General features: G+C 49.4%; 1 protein-coding gene and 1 long non-coding RNA gene across 2 annotated transcripts in view; one reads left to right on the top strand and one right to left on the bottom strand.

Annotated features, from left to right (window-relative positions):
- LOC137370979 (uncharacterized) overlaps positions 1-13,292 on the bottom strand; it is a 34,335-nt gene extending 21,043 nt beyond the window's left edge. The window contains exon 1 of the long non-coding RNA XR_010975153.1: positions 12,605-13,292. This is a non-coding gene — a long non-coding RNA (uncharacterized lncRNA). The remainder of the gene's footprint in view (positions 1-12,604) is intronic.
- A 59-nt stretch (positions 13,293-13,351) lies between these two features.
- nars2 (asparaginyl-tRNA synthetase 2, mitochondrial) overlaps positions 13,352-17,640 on the top strand; it is a 94,135-nt gene continuing 89,846 nt past the window's right edge. Inside the window, exon 1 of the mRNA XM_068034421.1 lies at positions 13,352-13,606. Within this exon, the coding sequence (XP_067890522.1) occupies positions 13,436-13,606 (171 nt within the window). The 5' untranslated portion in view covers positions 13,352-13,435. The remainder of the gene's footprint in view (positions 13,607-17,640) is intronic.

Genomic DNA, 17,640 nt, shown 5'->3' with positions numbered 1-17,640 from the left:
TATTTGACTGGGGACCTATAGTACACTTGCAGCAGTGTGACTGCCCCTTTATTGTTCTTCAGTTCAACCCATATGGCCTCATTTGATGTTCCTTATGCCATATCATCTCTCCTCACAGCTGTAATTATGTAGAAAAAGGCTGCTTGATTGACAGTCAAGAATCATCCACTGGATAATGAAGAGTCTGCACTGTCTAATTTTGTATGTTGGTGCCCCACAAGACGGATCTGCAAGGTGGCCAATGGCAGGAGCATGAAAGAGCAGGTGGAGTAATTGGACCTGGGAGACCATGTGATGAAACCTCCAGGGGTATGTCCGACCAGAATTGAAAATCCTCAGATGAAAGATACAGGAAAAAACAGCCATATTTTAGCACTGAAAAAAAGAGATCAGAGGGATACATCAGCTAGACCTAAACTTTAATCCTGCCATCAGTAAAGAGTAAATATGTAAGTAAATTTCTGAGACGTGCAAAAACAATAGGGTAATAATAGTAGGGGAATTCAACTACCCTGATATTAACTGGGATAGAATCAGTGTAAAAGATATCGAGGGTGTAGAATTATTAAAATGTATACAGGAGAACACTTTAGCCAGTACATTGCAAGCTCAACAAGAGAAGGGGCGGTTCTGGACTTAGTTTTAGGAAATGAAGTTGAGCAGGTAGAAGGGGTATCAGTGGGAGAGCACTTCAGCGGTGGTGATTCTAATTCATTTAGATTTTAGACTAATTTAGATTTAGGACAGAATTTTGCCGTCGTCCGTGGCTCAGAGCTCAGGGAGGTGGAAGCGGGTGAAGAACTCGCTCCCACTCCGTGCCTCGCTATCGCGTGCGAGGCAGCCAATTAGCGGCCCCGCGGCGTATTTCTGAATGTAAAACGCAAGCGCGGGCGGGAGGCTGTGCATCAGCGGGGGCCGGGTGAGAGCCAGAAAAGGTTGCTGAAAGACATTTAAAAGGGCTACAAGAGGCTTACCTGCAGCAAGGAGGACGTTGGGAGGAGCAACTGCTGCAAAGGAAAAAACAAGAGACTGAGAGTGAAAGGACTGGAGGAGGAATTAAAGTGTCCTCCGATCCAACAACTGAAAGTAAAGCAGAACCCCACCAGAACCTGCTTGCAGCAACGGAAGGGAGAAGTCGCCGCATGGCCCCCTGCTTCTCAGAGGACTCCTTACATGTCCTCCTCCAGGCGTCTGAGGCAAGGCAGGAGGTCCTCTTCCCATCCGACTGAAGGAGAAGGCCTCCCCAGATTACCACAAAGGCGTGGCTGGAGGCAGAGGAGGAGGTCAGCAGCCGCGGAGTAGTTAGGAGGACATGGCTCCAGTGCCGCAAGCAGGTGAATGGCCTTCTGCGCTCTGCCAGGGTAAGGGGCATTCTGCAGTCATCTTATCTTTTATGCGACACGGGGGGGTCAATGGGTATTGGTGCTGCAAAGTCGAAGCCATCAATGGTGAGTGATTGGCTGCAGCCATGCCTTGGGCCGTATAATGGGCACATCTGTGATGCACAGTGGTCCAGATGTGTTCCATCCGTGCACTTCACAGGCACTGGTTTGAGATGCAGCACTCAGCGCAAGGGGTGGGTGATCTTTCAAGTAACATGTCTTAACTAATTGCTTTGTGTCTACACAGGTGAAGAGGGCACAAAATGCCCTTGAGACGTCCCGCACCGGTGGCGGCATGGCCAACCTGGCATATTTGAGCAGACTGGAGGAGGATGCATTAATGCTAGCAGGGGAGGACGGAGAATGCTGATGGCGAGGCCAGTGCATCTGGCCAGGACAGTGAGTTCCCACAGTGTGATTGAGGGGGCGGGGAGGAGGGGTGGTGTTGGGCATGGTGGGGTGATTGTTTCAGGCACTGAAGGGTGCCCTCCAACTTAAAATCACACAAAAATGCCCACAATGCCATCTATAACATGTCCTCTAGTCAGGAGTGCTGATCACATCTGATCATTCTGATTTTCCCTGCAGGTGAAACACAGCAGCGGCTAGGAAGCATCTCCAGGGCTCATCCATCCACCTCTGAAGAAGGGGAGTGGATCTCAGAGAGTGCAGCATCACATCCTCGCCCCGCACCAAGCACCAGCGCAGAGATATTCACCTCGGTTGGGATGCATGTCTGCTCGGATTCGTGGTCACAACCTGGTGTCAGCACCACACAATTGCTGGACCAGCTACCAGAGGCAGTACCGGCCGATGCCTCTGATAATTGGAGGACTGTGGGAGGCCAGGCCAGTGCAGAGCCACAAGCTAATGACGAGCCTCTGCTGACATCCCTTCGGCGGGAGATGCTGCAGGTGCAGCAAGCGGTGCGTGGAGATCTGACAGTGTTACCAGAGACTTTGTGTGCTGTGACTTAGACTTTGGAGATGTCTATCCAGGGCTTGAGTACCACACATTCTCTGTCATCTGTCCATCTGGCTTCCTCCATTAACAGATTGGCGGCTGCAATGGAGGGCCCGTTCCTGGAGGCCATGCATAACCTCACAGAGAGAGTGGGCTCCATGGACCAGAGCGTTAGCGATCTGACTCTGATGGTCAGACGATGGTTTGAAGCTGCTCACCCCTCTGAGGTTAGCAAAGAGGACCAAATGAGCCTCGAGAGGGCACAGGGGTAGCAGCGGATTTCATATGGGAGCTCTTCTCAGGGCGCTGCTGAAGCATCCTGAAGCTCTTTGTCCCCTCTGCCAGTGACATCAACACTGCATATTCCCAGGGTGTCAGAGGGTGGTCCTGAGATTTCTCAGGGTCACCTTGATATGCCACGGCATGCACGGCCTTGGGCAGGCAGAGGACAGCCGCCAAAGTCATCCAGAGCAATGCAGCAGCCTGATCAGCCACCTGCCTCTGGTGTGGCTGGGGGCAAGGGATTGTCCCCACACGTCAGCACTCGCAAACGTTTCAAATATTCACAGTAACAGCACTCCGGAGTCACTGGTGCAATTTAGAAATATTTATTTGATGTATAAATGCACTAAAACTTATTACATTTTTCACTTGGCATTTTCATATGTCACAAGTCATTGCTGCTGTTGTAGGCGAGCTGGCTGATCTGCATGAGAAGGATTATTTGAGAGGTGACACGTTAGGGCTTTGTGGTGTTTGAGGGAAAGATGGCCCGTATCAGCTGTGATTTCCCCCTGAAGGTGAGTGCCTCTGTGCTTCCTGCTCCTGTTACTGCCTCATCTCAGGCTGCCATGTGAGTGTCTGGTTGCTGAGCCTCTGTTCAGGAGAAACGCCTGAGTATTGGAGGTCCCCAGACCTCCAGCTCCCTCTCCCCACCATTCAGGTGGCTGCAGCTGCATTTCTTCATCTGTATCACCATCCTCATCTGAGGATGCCTCGCGCTGATCTTGATCATCCTCCAGGGCCTCTCCCCTCGCCATCGCCAGGTTACGTAAGGCGCAGCAGATGACACTAATTCTAGAAATCCTTGCTGCAGAGTACAGGAGGGCTCCACCTGAGCGATCGAGACACCTACATCTCATTTTGAGAAAACCTACAGTCCATTCTATGATCACTCTGGTGGTCGCATGGCTCTCATTGTAACATTCTTCTGCCTCATTCCTTGGGTTCCTCACCATGTAATCAGCCATGTCTTCAGCGGATAATTCCTGCCACCAAGTTCCATCCTTGCAGGCATTCAGGAGGGCTGAATAGTGCTGGCACCTGGGAGTTCCGGAGAATGAATGCATTGTGACTGCTTCCAGGATAACGAGCACACACCTGCAATATTCCCTTATGGTGGCTACAGACAATTTGAACATTCATTGAGTGGAACCCCTTGTGGTTAATGAAGGCCCTGACTGACCTGTAGGGACTCGAATGGCCACATGAGTGCAGTCTATAATGCCCTGGACCATGGGGAACCCAGCAATGGTGCTGAATACTCTGGATCTCTCGGTCTGACTGGCAGCATCCATCTTGAACTTGATGAATTGGTTGGTATGCCTGAATATGGCATCTTCTTCTTTGGCCTCCTTGTCTCGAGAGACAATGGGTAAGCGCCTGGAGGTGGTCAGAGGTTTGTGAAGCAGTGCCTGGAGTGGCTATAAAGGCCAATTATAGAGTGACAGACTCTTCCACAGGTGCTGCAGATAAAATTGGTTGTCGGGGCTGTTACACAGTTGGCTCTCCCCTTGCACTTCTGTCTTTTTTCCTGCCAACTGCTAAGTCTCTTTGACTCGCCACACTTTAGCCCCGCATTTATGGCTGCCCGCCAGCTCTGGCGATCGCTGGCAACTGACTCCCACGACTTGTGATCAATGTCACAGGACTTCATGTCGCATTTGCAGACGTCTTTAAAGCGGAGACATGGATGGCCGGTGGGTCTGATACCAGTGACGAGCTCGCTGTACAATGTGTCCTTGGGGATCCTGCCATCTTCCATGCGGCTCACATGTCCAAGCCATCTCTAGCGCCGCTGGCTCAGTAGGGTGTATATGCTGGGGATGTTGGCCGCCTCGAGGACTTCTGTGTTGGAGATACGGTTCTGCCACCTGATGCCAAGGATTCTCCGGAGGCAGCGAAGATGGAATGAATTGAGACGTCGCTCTTGGCTGACATACGTTGTCCAGGCCTCGCTGCCGTAGAGCAAGGTACTGAGGACACAGGCTTGATACACTCGGACATTTGTGTTCCGTGTCAGTGCGCCATTTTCCCATACTCTCTTGGCCAGTCTGGACATAGCAGTGGAAGCCTTTCCCATGCGCTTGTTGATTTCTGCATTGAGAGACAGGTTACTGGTGATAGTTGAGCCTAGGTAGGTGAACTCTTGAACCACTTCCAATATTGATGGATGGAGCATTTCTGACGTGCTGTCCCATGATGTTCGTTTTCTTGAGGCTGATGGTTAGGCCAAATTCATTGCAGGCAGCCGCAATCCTGTCGATGAGTCTCTGCAGACACTCTTCATGTGAGATGTTAATGCAGCATCATCATAAAAAGAGGAGTTCCCTGATGAGGACTTTCCGTACTTTGGTCTTCGCTCTTAGACGAGCAAGGTTGAACAACCTGCCACCAGATCTTGTGTGGAGGAAAATTTCTTCTTCTGAAGACTTGAACGCATTTGAGAGCAGCAGGGAGAAGAAGATCCCAAACAGTGTAGGTGTGAGAACACAGCCCTGTTTCACGCCACTCAGGATAGGAAAGGGGTCTGATGAGGCGCCGCTATGCTGAATTGTGCCTTTCATATTGTTATGGAATGAGGTGATGATACTTAGTAGCTTTGGTAGACAACTGATCTTTTCTAGCAGTCTGAAGAGACCACATCTGCTGACGAGGTCAAAGGCTTTGGTGAGATTAATGAAAGCAATGTAGAGGGGCATCCATTGTTCACGGCATTTCTCCTGTAGTTGGCGAAGGGAGAACAGCACGTCAATGGTGGATCTCTCTGCTCGAAAGCCACACTGTGCCTCAGGGTAGACGTGCTCAGCCAGCTTCTGCAGCCTGTTTAAAGCGACTCAAGTGAAGACTTTCCCCACTATGCTGAGCAGGGAGATTCCACGGTAGTTGCTGCAGTCACCGCGGTCACCCTTGTTCTTATCGAGGGTGATGATATTGGCATCGCGCATGTCCTGTGGTACTGCTTCCTCGTCCCAGCACAGGCAAAGCAGTTCGTGGAGTGCTGAAAGTATAGCAGGCTTGGCACTCTTGATTATTTCAGGGGTAATGCCGTCCTTCCCAGGTGCTTTTCCGCTGGCTAGAGAATCAATGGCATCACTGAATTCCGATTTTGTTGGCTGTACGTCCAGCTCATCCATGACTGGGCTGCATTGAGAGCGGTCTCAGTGACAACATTTTCCCTGGAGTATAGTTCTAGGTAGTGCTCCACCCAGCGGTCCATTTGCTTGCGTTGGTCAGTGATTGTGTCCCCTGATTTAGATTTGAGGGGCCGATCTTCTTGATGGTTGGCCCAAAAGCTCTCTTAATGCCATCATACATTTCTCTGATTTTTCCGGTGTCAGAGGCCAGCTGAATATGACTGCATAGGTGTTGCCAGTAGTCATTTGCGCAGCGCCTGGCTGTTCTTTGTGCAGCACTTCTGGCTGCTTTAAGTGCTACGGATGTTAACTCGCTGGGGGCTTTCTTGTAGTCCAGCAGTGCAATGCACTTAGCGGCTATGACAGGTTCCAGCTCTTCAAAGTGAGATTGAAACCAGTCTACATTCCGCTTCACACGTTTGCCATAGGTGGTCATTGCTGAGTCATCGATGGCATCTCTGATGTGGGCCCACTTGGTCTCTGCATCCCCTGTAGGAGTGTTCTGAAGGGCTTTTTCAAGTGAATTTAGAAACCCATGTAACAGCTGTGGATGAGAAATTCTGCTAGTGTTGATGCATGGGCAGCCCTTCTGCTTGGAGTGATGCAGCTTGTTTGGTTTGAGTCTAACCTTGCTGCACACCAGGGAGTGGTCGGTGTTGCAGCTCGCACTATGGAAGCTGCGTGTGATTTGAACGCTGTTTAAAGAGGCTCGCCTTGTGATGATGAGGTCCAGCTGGTGCCAACGACGTGATTTTGGGTGCCTCCAAGAAACGCTGGTGACAGGGTTTAATGTGAAAGAACGAGTTGGTGATGCAGAGGTTATGATAGGTGCACAACTCAAGTAGTCTCTGTCCGTTCTCATGCATCCTTCCAATACCATAGCGCCCAAGGCAGGAGGGCCATGAGTCATGGTCGGCCCCAACCCTGGCATTAAAATCCTCCAGCAGGAACAGGTGTTCGGTATTGGGGATGCTACTAATGATATCATGCAGTTCCTTGTAGAACTGGTCTTTAGCCTCAGGGAGGGAGCAGAGTGTTGGAGCATAGATGCTGAGTAGGTGTACTAGACCGGAGGCAGTGAACAGTCGGATGGACAGTATGTGTTCTGAGCCATTTGAGGGTGGCTCTATAATGCTGAGCAAAGAGTTTCTGATGGCGAAGCCCACTCCATGATGTCTTGGTTCTTCAGGATCCCTACCCTGCCAGAAGAAGGTGTAGTCTTGCTCTCTTAGATATCCGCTGGCAGGGAGGCATGTCTCCTGAAGTGCTGAAATGTCCACATTGAGTCTGCTGAGCTCGTTGTTAATGCTGGCGGTCTTCCGAGAATCGTTGATTTGTGTAAGGTCTTCCGACAGGCCAGGACACATAGTTTTGACGTTCCAGCTTGCAAGACGAAGGGCTGGTATCTTCTTTCCTTTTTTTGTTGTGCTGTTTGGTGTGGTGTTACAGTCCACTTGTCGGGCAATGACCCTGAGCTCCAAGCACCCATTGAAGCAGGTGGACTGTGGCGGGACAGAACCTTACTGACCGAGGGCTGCCCGGTTTGAGGCGGGCGGTAGCTGTCCAGTGAGATGCGATGACCTCTCCCACCGACAAAGGCAACCCGTGGCGCCCAATCTCTACGCCAATTGAGCTGGACTTATAACCCGTAACTGCTGCCTTCCGTGTTGTTTTGGTCGCTGTGAGGCAACTATGGAGTGACCTCTCCATGGCGCATGCCCGGGCGGTTTTATGGAGGTTGTGAGTTGCCCAAGCGTCAAAACCCCCCTCTTGGCCTTTCTGGTGGGGTCCAGAGTGCAGAGCACGACGGCCGGAAACATGCCAAAGGTGACACATGACCGCCTTCGGGGTTCTGCTCCGGATTTTCTGTTAGGGTTTACTCCCTTAGCCTTGGTCTCCCCCGAGACGCCCATAAGGCAGTGGGGTTGTTAGGGCCCCTGCTCAGGGGTATGTGGATGCCGGTGGGAGGAGGTGGGGGGGAAGGGGGTGCGGTGGGAAGGGGGTGCAGGGGAAGGGGGTGTGAGGCGAAGATGGTGCGAGGAAGGAGCTGGGAAGGGGTGCGAGGGGGTGGGGGGGAAGGGGGGATTCCCAGCACTGCAACTCGATTGGATTTCATGGGTACTGAAAATGGGAGGTCGATACCTGTTTTTAATGGTTTGTAAACTTGTAAACGCCTGAAAGATGAAGGAGCGAGGTCGCTGCTCCCGAGCCGGCGGGAAACTCAGTTGTCTGTCCAGAGTGTCGAGCATGAAGGGCGGCGCGGCCATGCCGGGCTTTAGGGAGGAGGCCGCTCCTCGGCATCCCAAAAGCATGAGGAAAGCTTCGAGTGCGGCGCCGCTGCTCAGTTCCCCCGTCACCGACGCCGGAGAAGCCGCAGCGCGTTTCAGGCGTTCACCAATAAATCCGGCATCGGTATCGTCGAAGGACAGGAAGACCACATGGCTGTGTTCGGGGCTCTCACAATGCAGTGATGCGCTGATGCTTGGGAGACTCCTCATATGTCTGCCGAAGAAGCCTGGAATCAGCCTGATGCAAAGAAATTTAGTGCTAGTGTTAGCTTCAGTGTGACTGGCATTGGATGGCCACCTACGCAGTTGGAAGCGACCTCCGCTGCCAGCATCTCACACAGAGATGTGACAGTCTCCCGTGACAGGCGCAGTCTTCTTTGGCACTGGCGCTCTGACATTTGTAGAAAGCTCATACTCGGGTGGTAGGCCCTGCCTGCTGGGTAGGCTTGTCTCCTGACAAATGGTTGCACCCAGGCCACTCTGTCGCCTTCTCCCCCTCCCCCATTATGAGGCTGCACTGGGCCAGGAAGTTGCGGGTTCCCTGGCCAGTTGTCCTCCTGTCCCTCCTTGGGCACAGTCCTCCTCATAGATGAGCCGCCTTCAAAGTGCAAAATTCCCATTGATGCTGTGTTCCAGAGATGCAATTTGTTCAGGTATTACCAGCCTGCTGTAAGGACAGGCACTCACAACCCCCTCCCCTTCACCCAATAAATCAATACTGCTGAGGCCTGACTAACACTCAGATTACCCCTTCTGAATAATCAGAAACTACTCCAAACTTTAAAGTCACGCAAAGAACAAAGTACCAAAAAAATGTACCTCCAACTCCTTCAGAGACACTGTCTGCCGCTCTTATAAGGCTGCTGGGCTCCCGACACCTCCTTTGACTAGTTTTACTGCTGTAAAATCTGACAGCCGACGTAAGATGGCTGTCAATTGTTTTTTTTAAAAGACCTCAATTGGCCTTTAATTGACTCTCAGCGGACGGCGCCTCGATCTCGCTCGCTGTCTGACCAGCGTAAAATGGCGTTTGGGTGTTATGATGTCGGGAAACCAACCTGACATCATCGTCCGCCATTTTACATCTCAGCCGCCTTGGAGGACTCCCGTTTTTACACGGTAAAATTCCGGCCTTCGTGTAGTTATGGAAAAGCACAAAGATAGACCAGGAGTAAAAGTTGTCAACTGGTTAAGGTCAATTTTACTAAGCTGAAATATGATTTAGTAAAAGTGGACTGGAAACAGCTACTTGAAGGTAAATTAGTGCCAGAGCAGTGGAAGGCATAAAAGGAGGAGATAGTGAGACTTCAGAACAAATATATTCCCACAAAGAAAAGGGGTGAGGCTCCCAAATGTGGAGCCCCTTGGATAACAAGGAGTATACAGGTTAGGATAAGGCAAAAAAGGGAAGCTTATGTCAGATACTGAGAGCTCAATACTACAGAAAGCCTACAAGAGTATAGGAAGTGCAGGGGTGAAATTAAAAAGAAAATTAGGAAAGCAAAGAAAGGGCATGAAAAAATATTGGCAAGTAAAATCAAGGAAAATCCAAAGATGTTTTATAAATGCATAAAGAGCAAAAGGATAATTAAGGTAACAGCAGAGCAGATTAGAGAGCAAAAAGGTAACGGGAGTGTGGAGACAGAAGACGTGGCATGGCTCTTAACGAATACTTATGCCTGTCTTCACAAAAGAGAGGGGCAATGCAGACATTGTATTTAAGGAGAAGGAGTGTGGAACATAGAATGGGATAAACATAGTGAGAGAGGAAATATTAAGTGAATTAGCATCTTTGAAAGTAGTCAAATCACCAGGCCCAGATGAAATGTATCGCAGGGTGTTAGAAGCAAGGAAGGAATATACAAAAATTGCCATATGGTTGATAGTGAGGAAGAAAGCTGTGGACTGTAGGAAGATATCAATGGACTGGTCAGGTAAGCAGAAAAGTGGCAAATGTAATTCAATCCAGAGAATTATGAGGGAATGCATTTAGGAACTCCAAAGGCAGCAAGAGAATATACAATGAATGGTAGGATACTGAGACGTGTAGAAGAGTAAAGGGACATTGGAGTGCATGTCCACAGATCCCTGAAGGTAGCAGGACAGGTAGGTAAGGTGGTTAAGGCATATGGCATACATTCTTTTATTAGCCGAGCCATAGACTACGAGAGCATGGAGGTCATGCTAGAATTGCATAAAACAATAGTTAGGCCACAGTTATAGTACTCCGTACAGTCCTGGTCACCACGTTACATGAAGGATGTGATCATACTAGAGAGAGTACAGAGGAGATTTATGAGAATATTGCCAGGATTGGAAATTTTTAGCTGTGAGGAAAGATTGGATAGGCTGCGTTTGTTTTCACTGGAACAGAGGAGGCTGAGGGCAGATTTAATTGATGTGTATAAAATTGTTAGGGGCCTAGATAGAGTGGATAGGAAAAACCTATTTCCCTTAGCAGAGAGGTCAATAACAAGGCAGTATAGATTTGCAGTAATTGGTAGTGGGATTACAGGAGGGTTGAGGAGAATTGTTTTCACCCAGAGGATGGTGGGGGTCTGGAACCCACTGCCTGATAGGGTGGTAGAGGCAGAAACCCTCAGAACATTTAAAAAGTATTTGGATATACCCTTGAGGTGCCATAAGCTACCAGGCTACAGAGCAAGAGCAGGAAAGTGGGATGAGGTTGGATAGCTCTTTTTTGGCCAGCACAGACATGACGAGCTGAATGTTCTCCTTCTGTGCTGTAATTTTCCATGATCTTCAATCTTTTAATAATTAATGGACAAAAGTGTGCAAAGAAAAGGAAAAACACTTTTTACAAGTTGCTCACAGCAGTATCCTGAGATAGATATAAATTTCTGGAAACTCCTGAATCCTGGGCAGCTCTACTTGTTGTGCATTGCTGATGAAGGCTATGGGTCCTGACAACACCCTGGTCGTAGTACTGAAGACTTGTGCCACAGAAGTAGCCAGACCCCAGAAGAAGAAGTCATACGCGACTCAAAACGTTAACTCTTTCTCTCTCCACAGATGCTGCCAGACCTGCTAAATATCTCCAGCACTTTTAGTTTTTATTTCACATCACTGCAGTAGTTCCTCGGGGTAGTATCCTTGGCCCAACCACCTTCAGCTGCTTCATCAATGACCTTCCCTCCAACATAAGGTCAGCTGAGGATTATACATTGTTCAGTACCATTTGCAACGCCTCAGACACTGAAGCAGTCCGAGTCCACAGACAGCAAGACCCAGACAACATCCAGTCGTGGCCTGATAAGTGGCAAGTAACATTCATACCACATAAGCGCCAGGCAATGACCATCTCCAACAAAAGAGAATCTAACCATCTCCGCTTGACATTCAACAGCATTACCATCGCTGAATCTCCCACTATCAACATCCTGGGGGGGGGTGGGTTACCATTGACCAGAAACTGAACTGGAGCAGCCAGATAGGTACTGTGGATAATCAGATCAGAGGCTGTGAATTCTGCAGCGAGAAACCCACCCCCTGACTCCCCAAAGCCTGTCCACCATCTACAAGGCACAAGTCAGGAGTTGATGGAATACTCTCCACTTGCCTGGACGAGTGCAGCTCCAACAACACACAAGAAGCTCGACACCATCCAAGACAAAACAGCCTGCTTGATTCGCATCACATTCACCACCTTCAGCATTCACTCCCTCCACCATGACGCACAGCGGCAGCAGTGTGTACCATCAATAACAGGGGTGTCCAACCTTTATGCATGGGGGAACACATTACAATTTTTGCCCTACATCAGGAGTCGGTGAATAAATTTTGGAAAGATAAAGGCATTAAAAATATATCTTACGATCAAAAGAACAATAAATGTGCATTTTTGTGAAGATGTTTTAAATGAGAAGACAAATTTATTGACTTACTTTCTCGTCACTATTTGAACACTGATTTAGTGACATACCTGGCATTATTTTTGCTTGCATAAGTAGTCCATCTCTGCTCGCACACTTGATGTAGCAATGCAGAGTATTCTGGATAGATGTCCATCTGTCAAGAGAGGTATTGATCTCTCTCCTTCTCTCCTCATGTTTTCTCTCTGTGTCCATCTGTCGCTCTTCCCCTCCCATCCCATCCAGCTCTCTCTGTCTCTCTCTCTCTTTCTCCCCTCTCTCTGTCTCCCCCTCTCTGTGTCTCTCTCTCTCCCCCCTCTGTCTCTCTCTCTCCCTCTCCCTCTGCCCCCTTTCTGTCTCTCTCTCTCCATTCTCTTTCTTCCCCACTCTGTCTCTCTCCCTCTCTCTCCCCCCCATTCTGTCTCTCTCTCCCCCCAGTTTGTTTCCCCTCTGTCTCTCTCCCCCTCTGCCTTTCTCCCCATCTCTCTCCCTCCCCATCTCTCCCCCGCTCCTTGCTCTGTGTTCCCCCTCCCTGCTCTGAGTTCGCTGCTCCCAGCTCTGTTTTCCATACTATATGCTCAGTGTTTCCCACTCCCTGTTTGCATGTTCCCTGCTCCCCTCTCCATGTTCATCACCACCTGCTCCCAACAACAGCCATTCCCATAACCATATATCTACCGTACCTGTTTATTTAAATTGGGGCAAGTGGAGGTGGAAACCGGCCTAGTGTGCAGGATACAGGATATTTACTAAACCACAGCAGATCCCAGGATGCCTGCGTCGCATTCCACCAATCAGCGCTAACATCTGGACAGTCCCTGTCAGTCACAGGGAATAATCAATCAGAGGCAGGGGTTTTCTCTCCCATCAGACGCAGGTGCTGCCTAGCTGCTCCACCTGACATGCAGGGGAGCAGACAATCAGAGCAGAGCCAGTCAGACTGGCGGGCCAGATGGAAACTTTCAGCAGAATGGGTTCTGGCCCGCAAGCCATATGTTGGACAATCCTGATCTACAAGATGCACTGCAGCAACTTTGACAGCACTTTCCAAACCCGTGCCCTCTTCTATTGCGTTTCCTCTTCCACTGAGAAGGGCAGCAGATGCACCTGCAAGTCCCTCTCCAATCCACACACCATCGTGACTTGGATATATAAAGCCATTCCTTCACTGTCATTGGATCAAAGTATCTCCCTCCCTAACAGAACTGTGGTGTACCCACACTAGGTAGACCACAGCGGTTCAAGAAGGCACCTCACCTTCTTAACGTCAATTTGGGATGGGCAACAAATGCTGGCCTTGCCACCGATGCCCTCATCCCACGAAACGAAAAAAATGATTTCCAGTCAGTGAAATGTTTCCCCTCCATTCTGGCATGCGAGAGGACTGTGACTGCGCATGTACGACCTTTCAGCCTTGCCTTTAGACGCATGCGCGTTGCAGCGGATGGGCTGGCCCGGGCCGGTAGCTGAGGGGAGGGTGACCGGATTGGACTAGCTGGGCCGGGGCCATTCAAATGTGGAAGAGCAGCAGGTTGGTGGGGTTGTTTTTGTTCCAGGGTTCCTCCGCCAGGCAGCAGAGCGGGGGAATTCTGTGTCTATTTAATGGCTGCAGCAGTGACTCCAAACTGAAGGTTGTTGATGCGCTGTCAGGAGCGGCGGCCGAGAAGCAGGAGGTGTGGGTCCAGGTAACTATCGCCATCATTGTACGGAGCGCGGCCAGCCCCACCAGCCCCCCCCCCCCCCCCCCGGATAGTCTGTCCTAGTAGCTGGTGACGACCTGTGCGGTCCATTCCCATAAATCAAGTACTTGCTAGTTCTGGTGGTGAGAAGGGCCCTCCCCGTCAGATCCTTCATGCACACCCGAAGTCTCGCCCCCTCCGCCCAGTGCCCCCGCGTTGGCTGTGGTGGGGAAGAGACGGTCGCCCACCTCCTCCTGGAATGTGCCTTTGCAAAGCAGGTGTGGAAAGAGATGCAGTGGTTTTTGTCAAGGTTCATCCCAAGCAGCTCTGTAACACAGGAGTCTGTGCTCTACGGGCTGTTCCCAGGGACGCACACCGAGACAAACATCAACTGCTGCTGGAGGACTATCAATTCGGTGAAAGACGCCCTTTGGTCTGCCCGAAACTTGCTGGTCTTCCAGCGCAAAGAGTTGTCCACCACCGAATGTTGCAGACTGGCACATTCCAAGGTCCAGGACTACGTGCTGAGGGACGCACTAAAGCTTGGGGCAGCCGCAGCAAAGGCTCAATGGGGAAAGACCACAGTGTAAGGTTCCCCCACCAAGCTGGACTGAGGGGCTGGATCCATGGGAAACCCCTCGAACTGTATGGTTAATATTCTCAATTGCTGTAAATGTAAAACTGTAATTGACATGACAATTGTGAAACGGAAGGGTTGGGAAGAAACTCATGACAGTATTGAAGGAAACTGATCTCCCTTGCAATGTTTGTATTTTTTGGTGCTGTTTGGAAACTGGCAATGTAATTTTTACAGATGTTTATGAATAAAGTATATTTTGGAAATAAAAAAAAAAGTACTTGCTAGTTCTCAGGGCGTTTATAAGTTACCTGTTCTGGCACTGAATCGTTTAGTTAAAGTAGCTGTTGGAGAGGAACAGAAGGCAAATGTGGAAATTAAGATTTCTGTTTGTTGAGAATCAACTGAAAGGGAAGGTCAAAGCATCATATCCTAAAGGAGGGGAATGACTATAAGCTGAAAATACACATTTGCAGAAGGTAATGGAGAACCCATGAACAGGAATGAGGGAGTAGAGAGCAGAGCTTGGAAGAGATGGAACAGAGGAATGTAAGTTGAATGTGTTAGGAGTAAAGAAGCAGGAAAAAAATTGAGGGAGACAGTGTTATGTAAGCAAGTGTAAAAGAAGAGAAGCAAGAGCTGTGTACAGTGGAAAAGGGAGATATGCTGAAAGAGCTGAGGGGAAAGATAACGCTCATATAAACGCAAATGTATTTGGATACTGTTTTAGCAAACTGTTCAGTAACAGAATGCTCCAGCCTCCCAATACATCCTTTGTACCTTGAGAATACATACATATTCAGTAAATGAGATCCTAGAAAAGGAAATTGTTTTTTGGCTGTGTTGGCAAAGGTGGATGTTATTGATGGAGTCTTGAGTTTAGTTTAGAGATACAGCACTGAAACAGGCCCCCCCGGCCCACCGAGTCTGCGCCAACCATCAACCACCCATCTATACCAATCATACACCAATTCCATATTTCTACCACCTCCCCACCTGTCCCTATATTTTCCCTACCACCTACCTACACTAGGGGCAATTTATAATGGCCAATTTACCTATCAACATGCAAGTCTTTGGCATGTGGGAGGAAACCGGAGCACCCGGAGGAAACCCACGCAGACACAGGAAGAACTTGCAAACTCCACACAGGCAGTACCAGAATTGAACCCGGGTTGCTGGAGCTGTGAGGCGGCGGTGCTAACCACTGCGCCACTGTGCCGCCCTTAGTCAGGGGCACAGATAGGCGCTTCTGTGGACGTAAAAGAGACTCCAAGATGGTATGTTGCCTCCCTGGTGCCAGGGTCAAGCATGTCTCTGAACGGACAGGGGGCATTCTGAAGGGGGAGGGTAAACGGCCAGAGGTTGTGGTACACATCGGTACCAACGACATAGGCGGGAAGAGTGATGAGGTCCTGCAGGGGGAGTTTAGGGAGTTAGGTAGAAAGTTTAAAAAAAAACAGGACCTCTAGGGTTGTAATCTCGGGATTACTCCCTGTGCCACGTGCCAGTGAGGCTAGAAATAGGAAGATAGTGCAGCTAAACACGTGGCTGAACAGCTGGTGTAGAAGGAAGGGTTTCAGATATCTGGACCATTGGGATCTCTTCAGGGACACATGTGACCTGTACAAGAAGGACAGGTTGCATCTAAACTGGAGGGGCACAAATATCCTGGCTGCGAGGTTTACTAGCGTCACTCGGGAGGGTTTAAACTAGTGTGGCAGGGGGGTGGGAACCAGAGCAGTAGGACAGCAAGTGAAATAAATGAAGGGGAACTAGTAAATAAGGCCAGTAAGACTAAGAGGGAGAGCAGGCAGGGAGATGTTGCGGAGAACAGCGGGACTGGTGGTCTGAAGTGCATTTGTTTCAATGCGAGAAGTATAACGGGTAAGGCAGATGAACTTAGAGCTTGGATTAGCACTTGGAACTATGATGTTGTTGCTATTACAGAGACTTGGTTGAGGGAAGGACAGGATTGGCAGCTAAATGTTCCAGGATTTAGAAGCTTCAGGCGGGATAGAGGGGGATGTAAAAGGGGTGGGGGAGTTGCATTACTGGTTAAGGAGAATATCACAGCTGTACTGCGGGAGACACCTTGGAGGAGTCATGCAGCGAGGCAATATGGGTGGAGCTCAGGAATAGGAAGGGTGCAGTCACTATGTTGGGGGTTTACTACAGACCTCCCAACAGCCAGCGGGAGGTAGAGGAGCAGATATGTAGACAGATTTTGGAAAGATGTAAAGGTAACGGGGTTGTAGTGGTGGGTGATTTTAACTTCCCCTATATTGACTAGGACTCACTTAGTGCTAGGGGCTTGGATGGGGCAGAATTTGTAAGGAGCATCCAGGAGGGCTTCTTGAAACAATATGTAGATAGTCCAACTCGGGATGGGGCCGTACTGGACCTGGTATTGGGGAATGAGCCCGGCCAGGTGGTCAAAGTTTCAGTCGGGGAGCATTTCGGGAACAGTGACCATAATTCCATAAGTTTTAAGGTACTTGTGGATAAGGAAAAGAGTAGTCCTCGGGTGAAGGTGCTAAATTGGGGGAAGGCTAATTATAACAATATTAGGCAGGAACTGAAGAATTTAGATTGGGGGCGGCTGTTTGAGGGTAAATCAACATCTGACATGTGGGAGTCTTTCAAATGTCAGTTGATTAGAATCCAGGACCAGCATGTTCCTGTGAGGAAGAAGGATAAGTTTGGCAAGTTTCGGGAACCTTGGATAACGCGGGATATTGTGAGCCTCGTCAATAAGAAAAAGGAAGCATTCGTAAGGGCTGGAAGGCTAGGAACAGATGAATCCCTTGAGGAATATAAAGACAGTAGGAGGGAACTTAAGCAAGGAGTCAGGCGGGCTAAAAGGGGTTATGAGAAGTCATTGGCAAACAGGATTAAGGAAAATCCCAAGGCTTTTTATACGTATATAAAGAGAAAAAGGGTAACCAGGGAAAGGGTTGGCCCACTCAAGGACAGAGGAGGGAATCGATGTGTGGAGCCAGTGGAAATGGGCGAGGTACTCAATGAGTACTTTGCATCAGTATTCACCAAGGAGAAGGACTTGGTGGATGATGAGCCTAGGGAAGGGAGTGTAGATGGTCTCAGTCATCTCATTATCAAAAAGGAGGAGGTGTTGGGTGTCTTGCAAAGCATTAAGGTAGATAAGTCCCCAGGGCCTGATTGGATCTACCCCAGAATACTGAGGGAGGCAAGGGAAGAAATTGCTGGGGCCTTGACAGAAATCTTTGCATCCTCATTGTTTACAGGTGAGGTCCCAGAGGACTGGAGAATAGCCAATGTTGTTCCTTTGTTTAAGAAGGGTAGCAAGGATAATCCAGGAAATTATAGGCCGGTGAGCCTTACGTCATTGGTAGGGAAATTATTAGAGAGGATTCTTCGGGACAGGATTTACTCCCATTTGGAAACAAATGAACTTATTAGCGAGAGGCAGCATGGTTTTGTG

The sequence above is a fragment of the Heterodontus francisci genome, chromosome 6, assembly GCF_036365525.1.
Source record: "Heterodontus francisci isolate sHetFra1 chromosome 6, sHetFra1.hap1, whole genome shotgun sequence".
Lineage (NCBI taxonomy): Eukaryota > Metazoa > Chordata > Chondrichthyes > Heterodontiformes > Heterodontidae > Heterodontus > Heterodontus francisci.
This window is presented reverse-complemented; position numbering and strand designations above follow the sequence as displayed.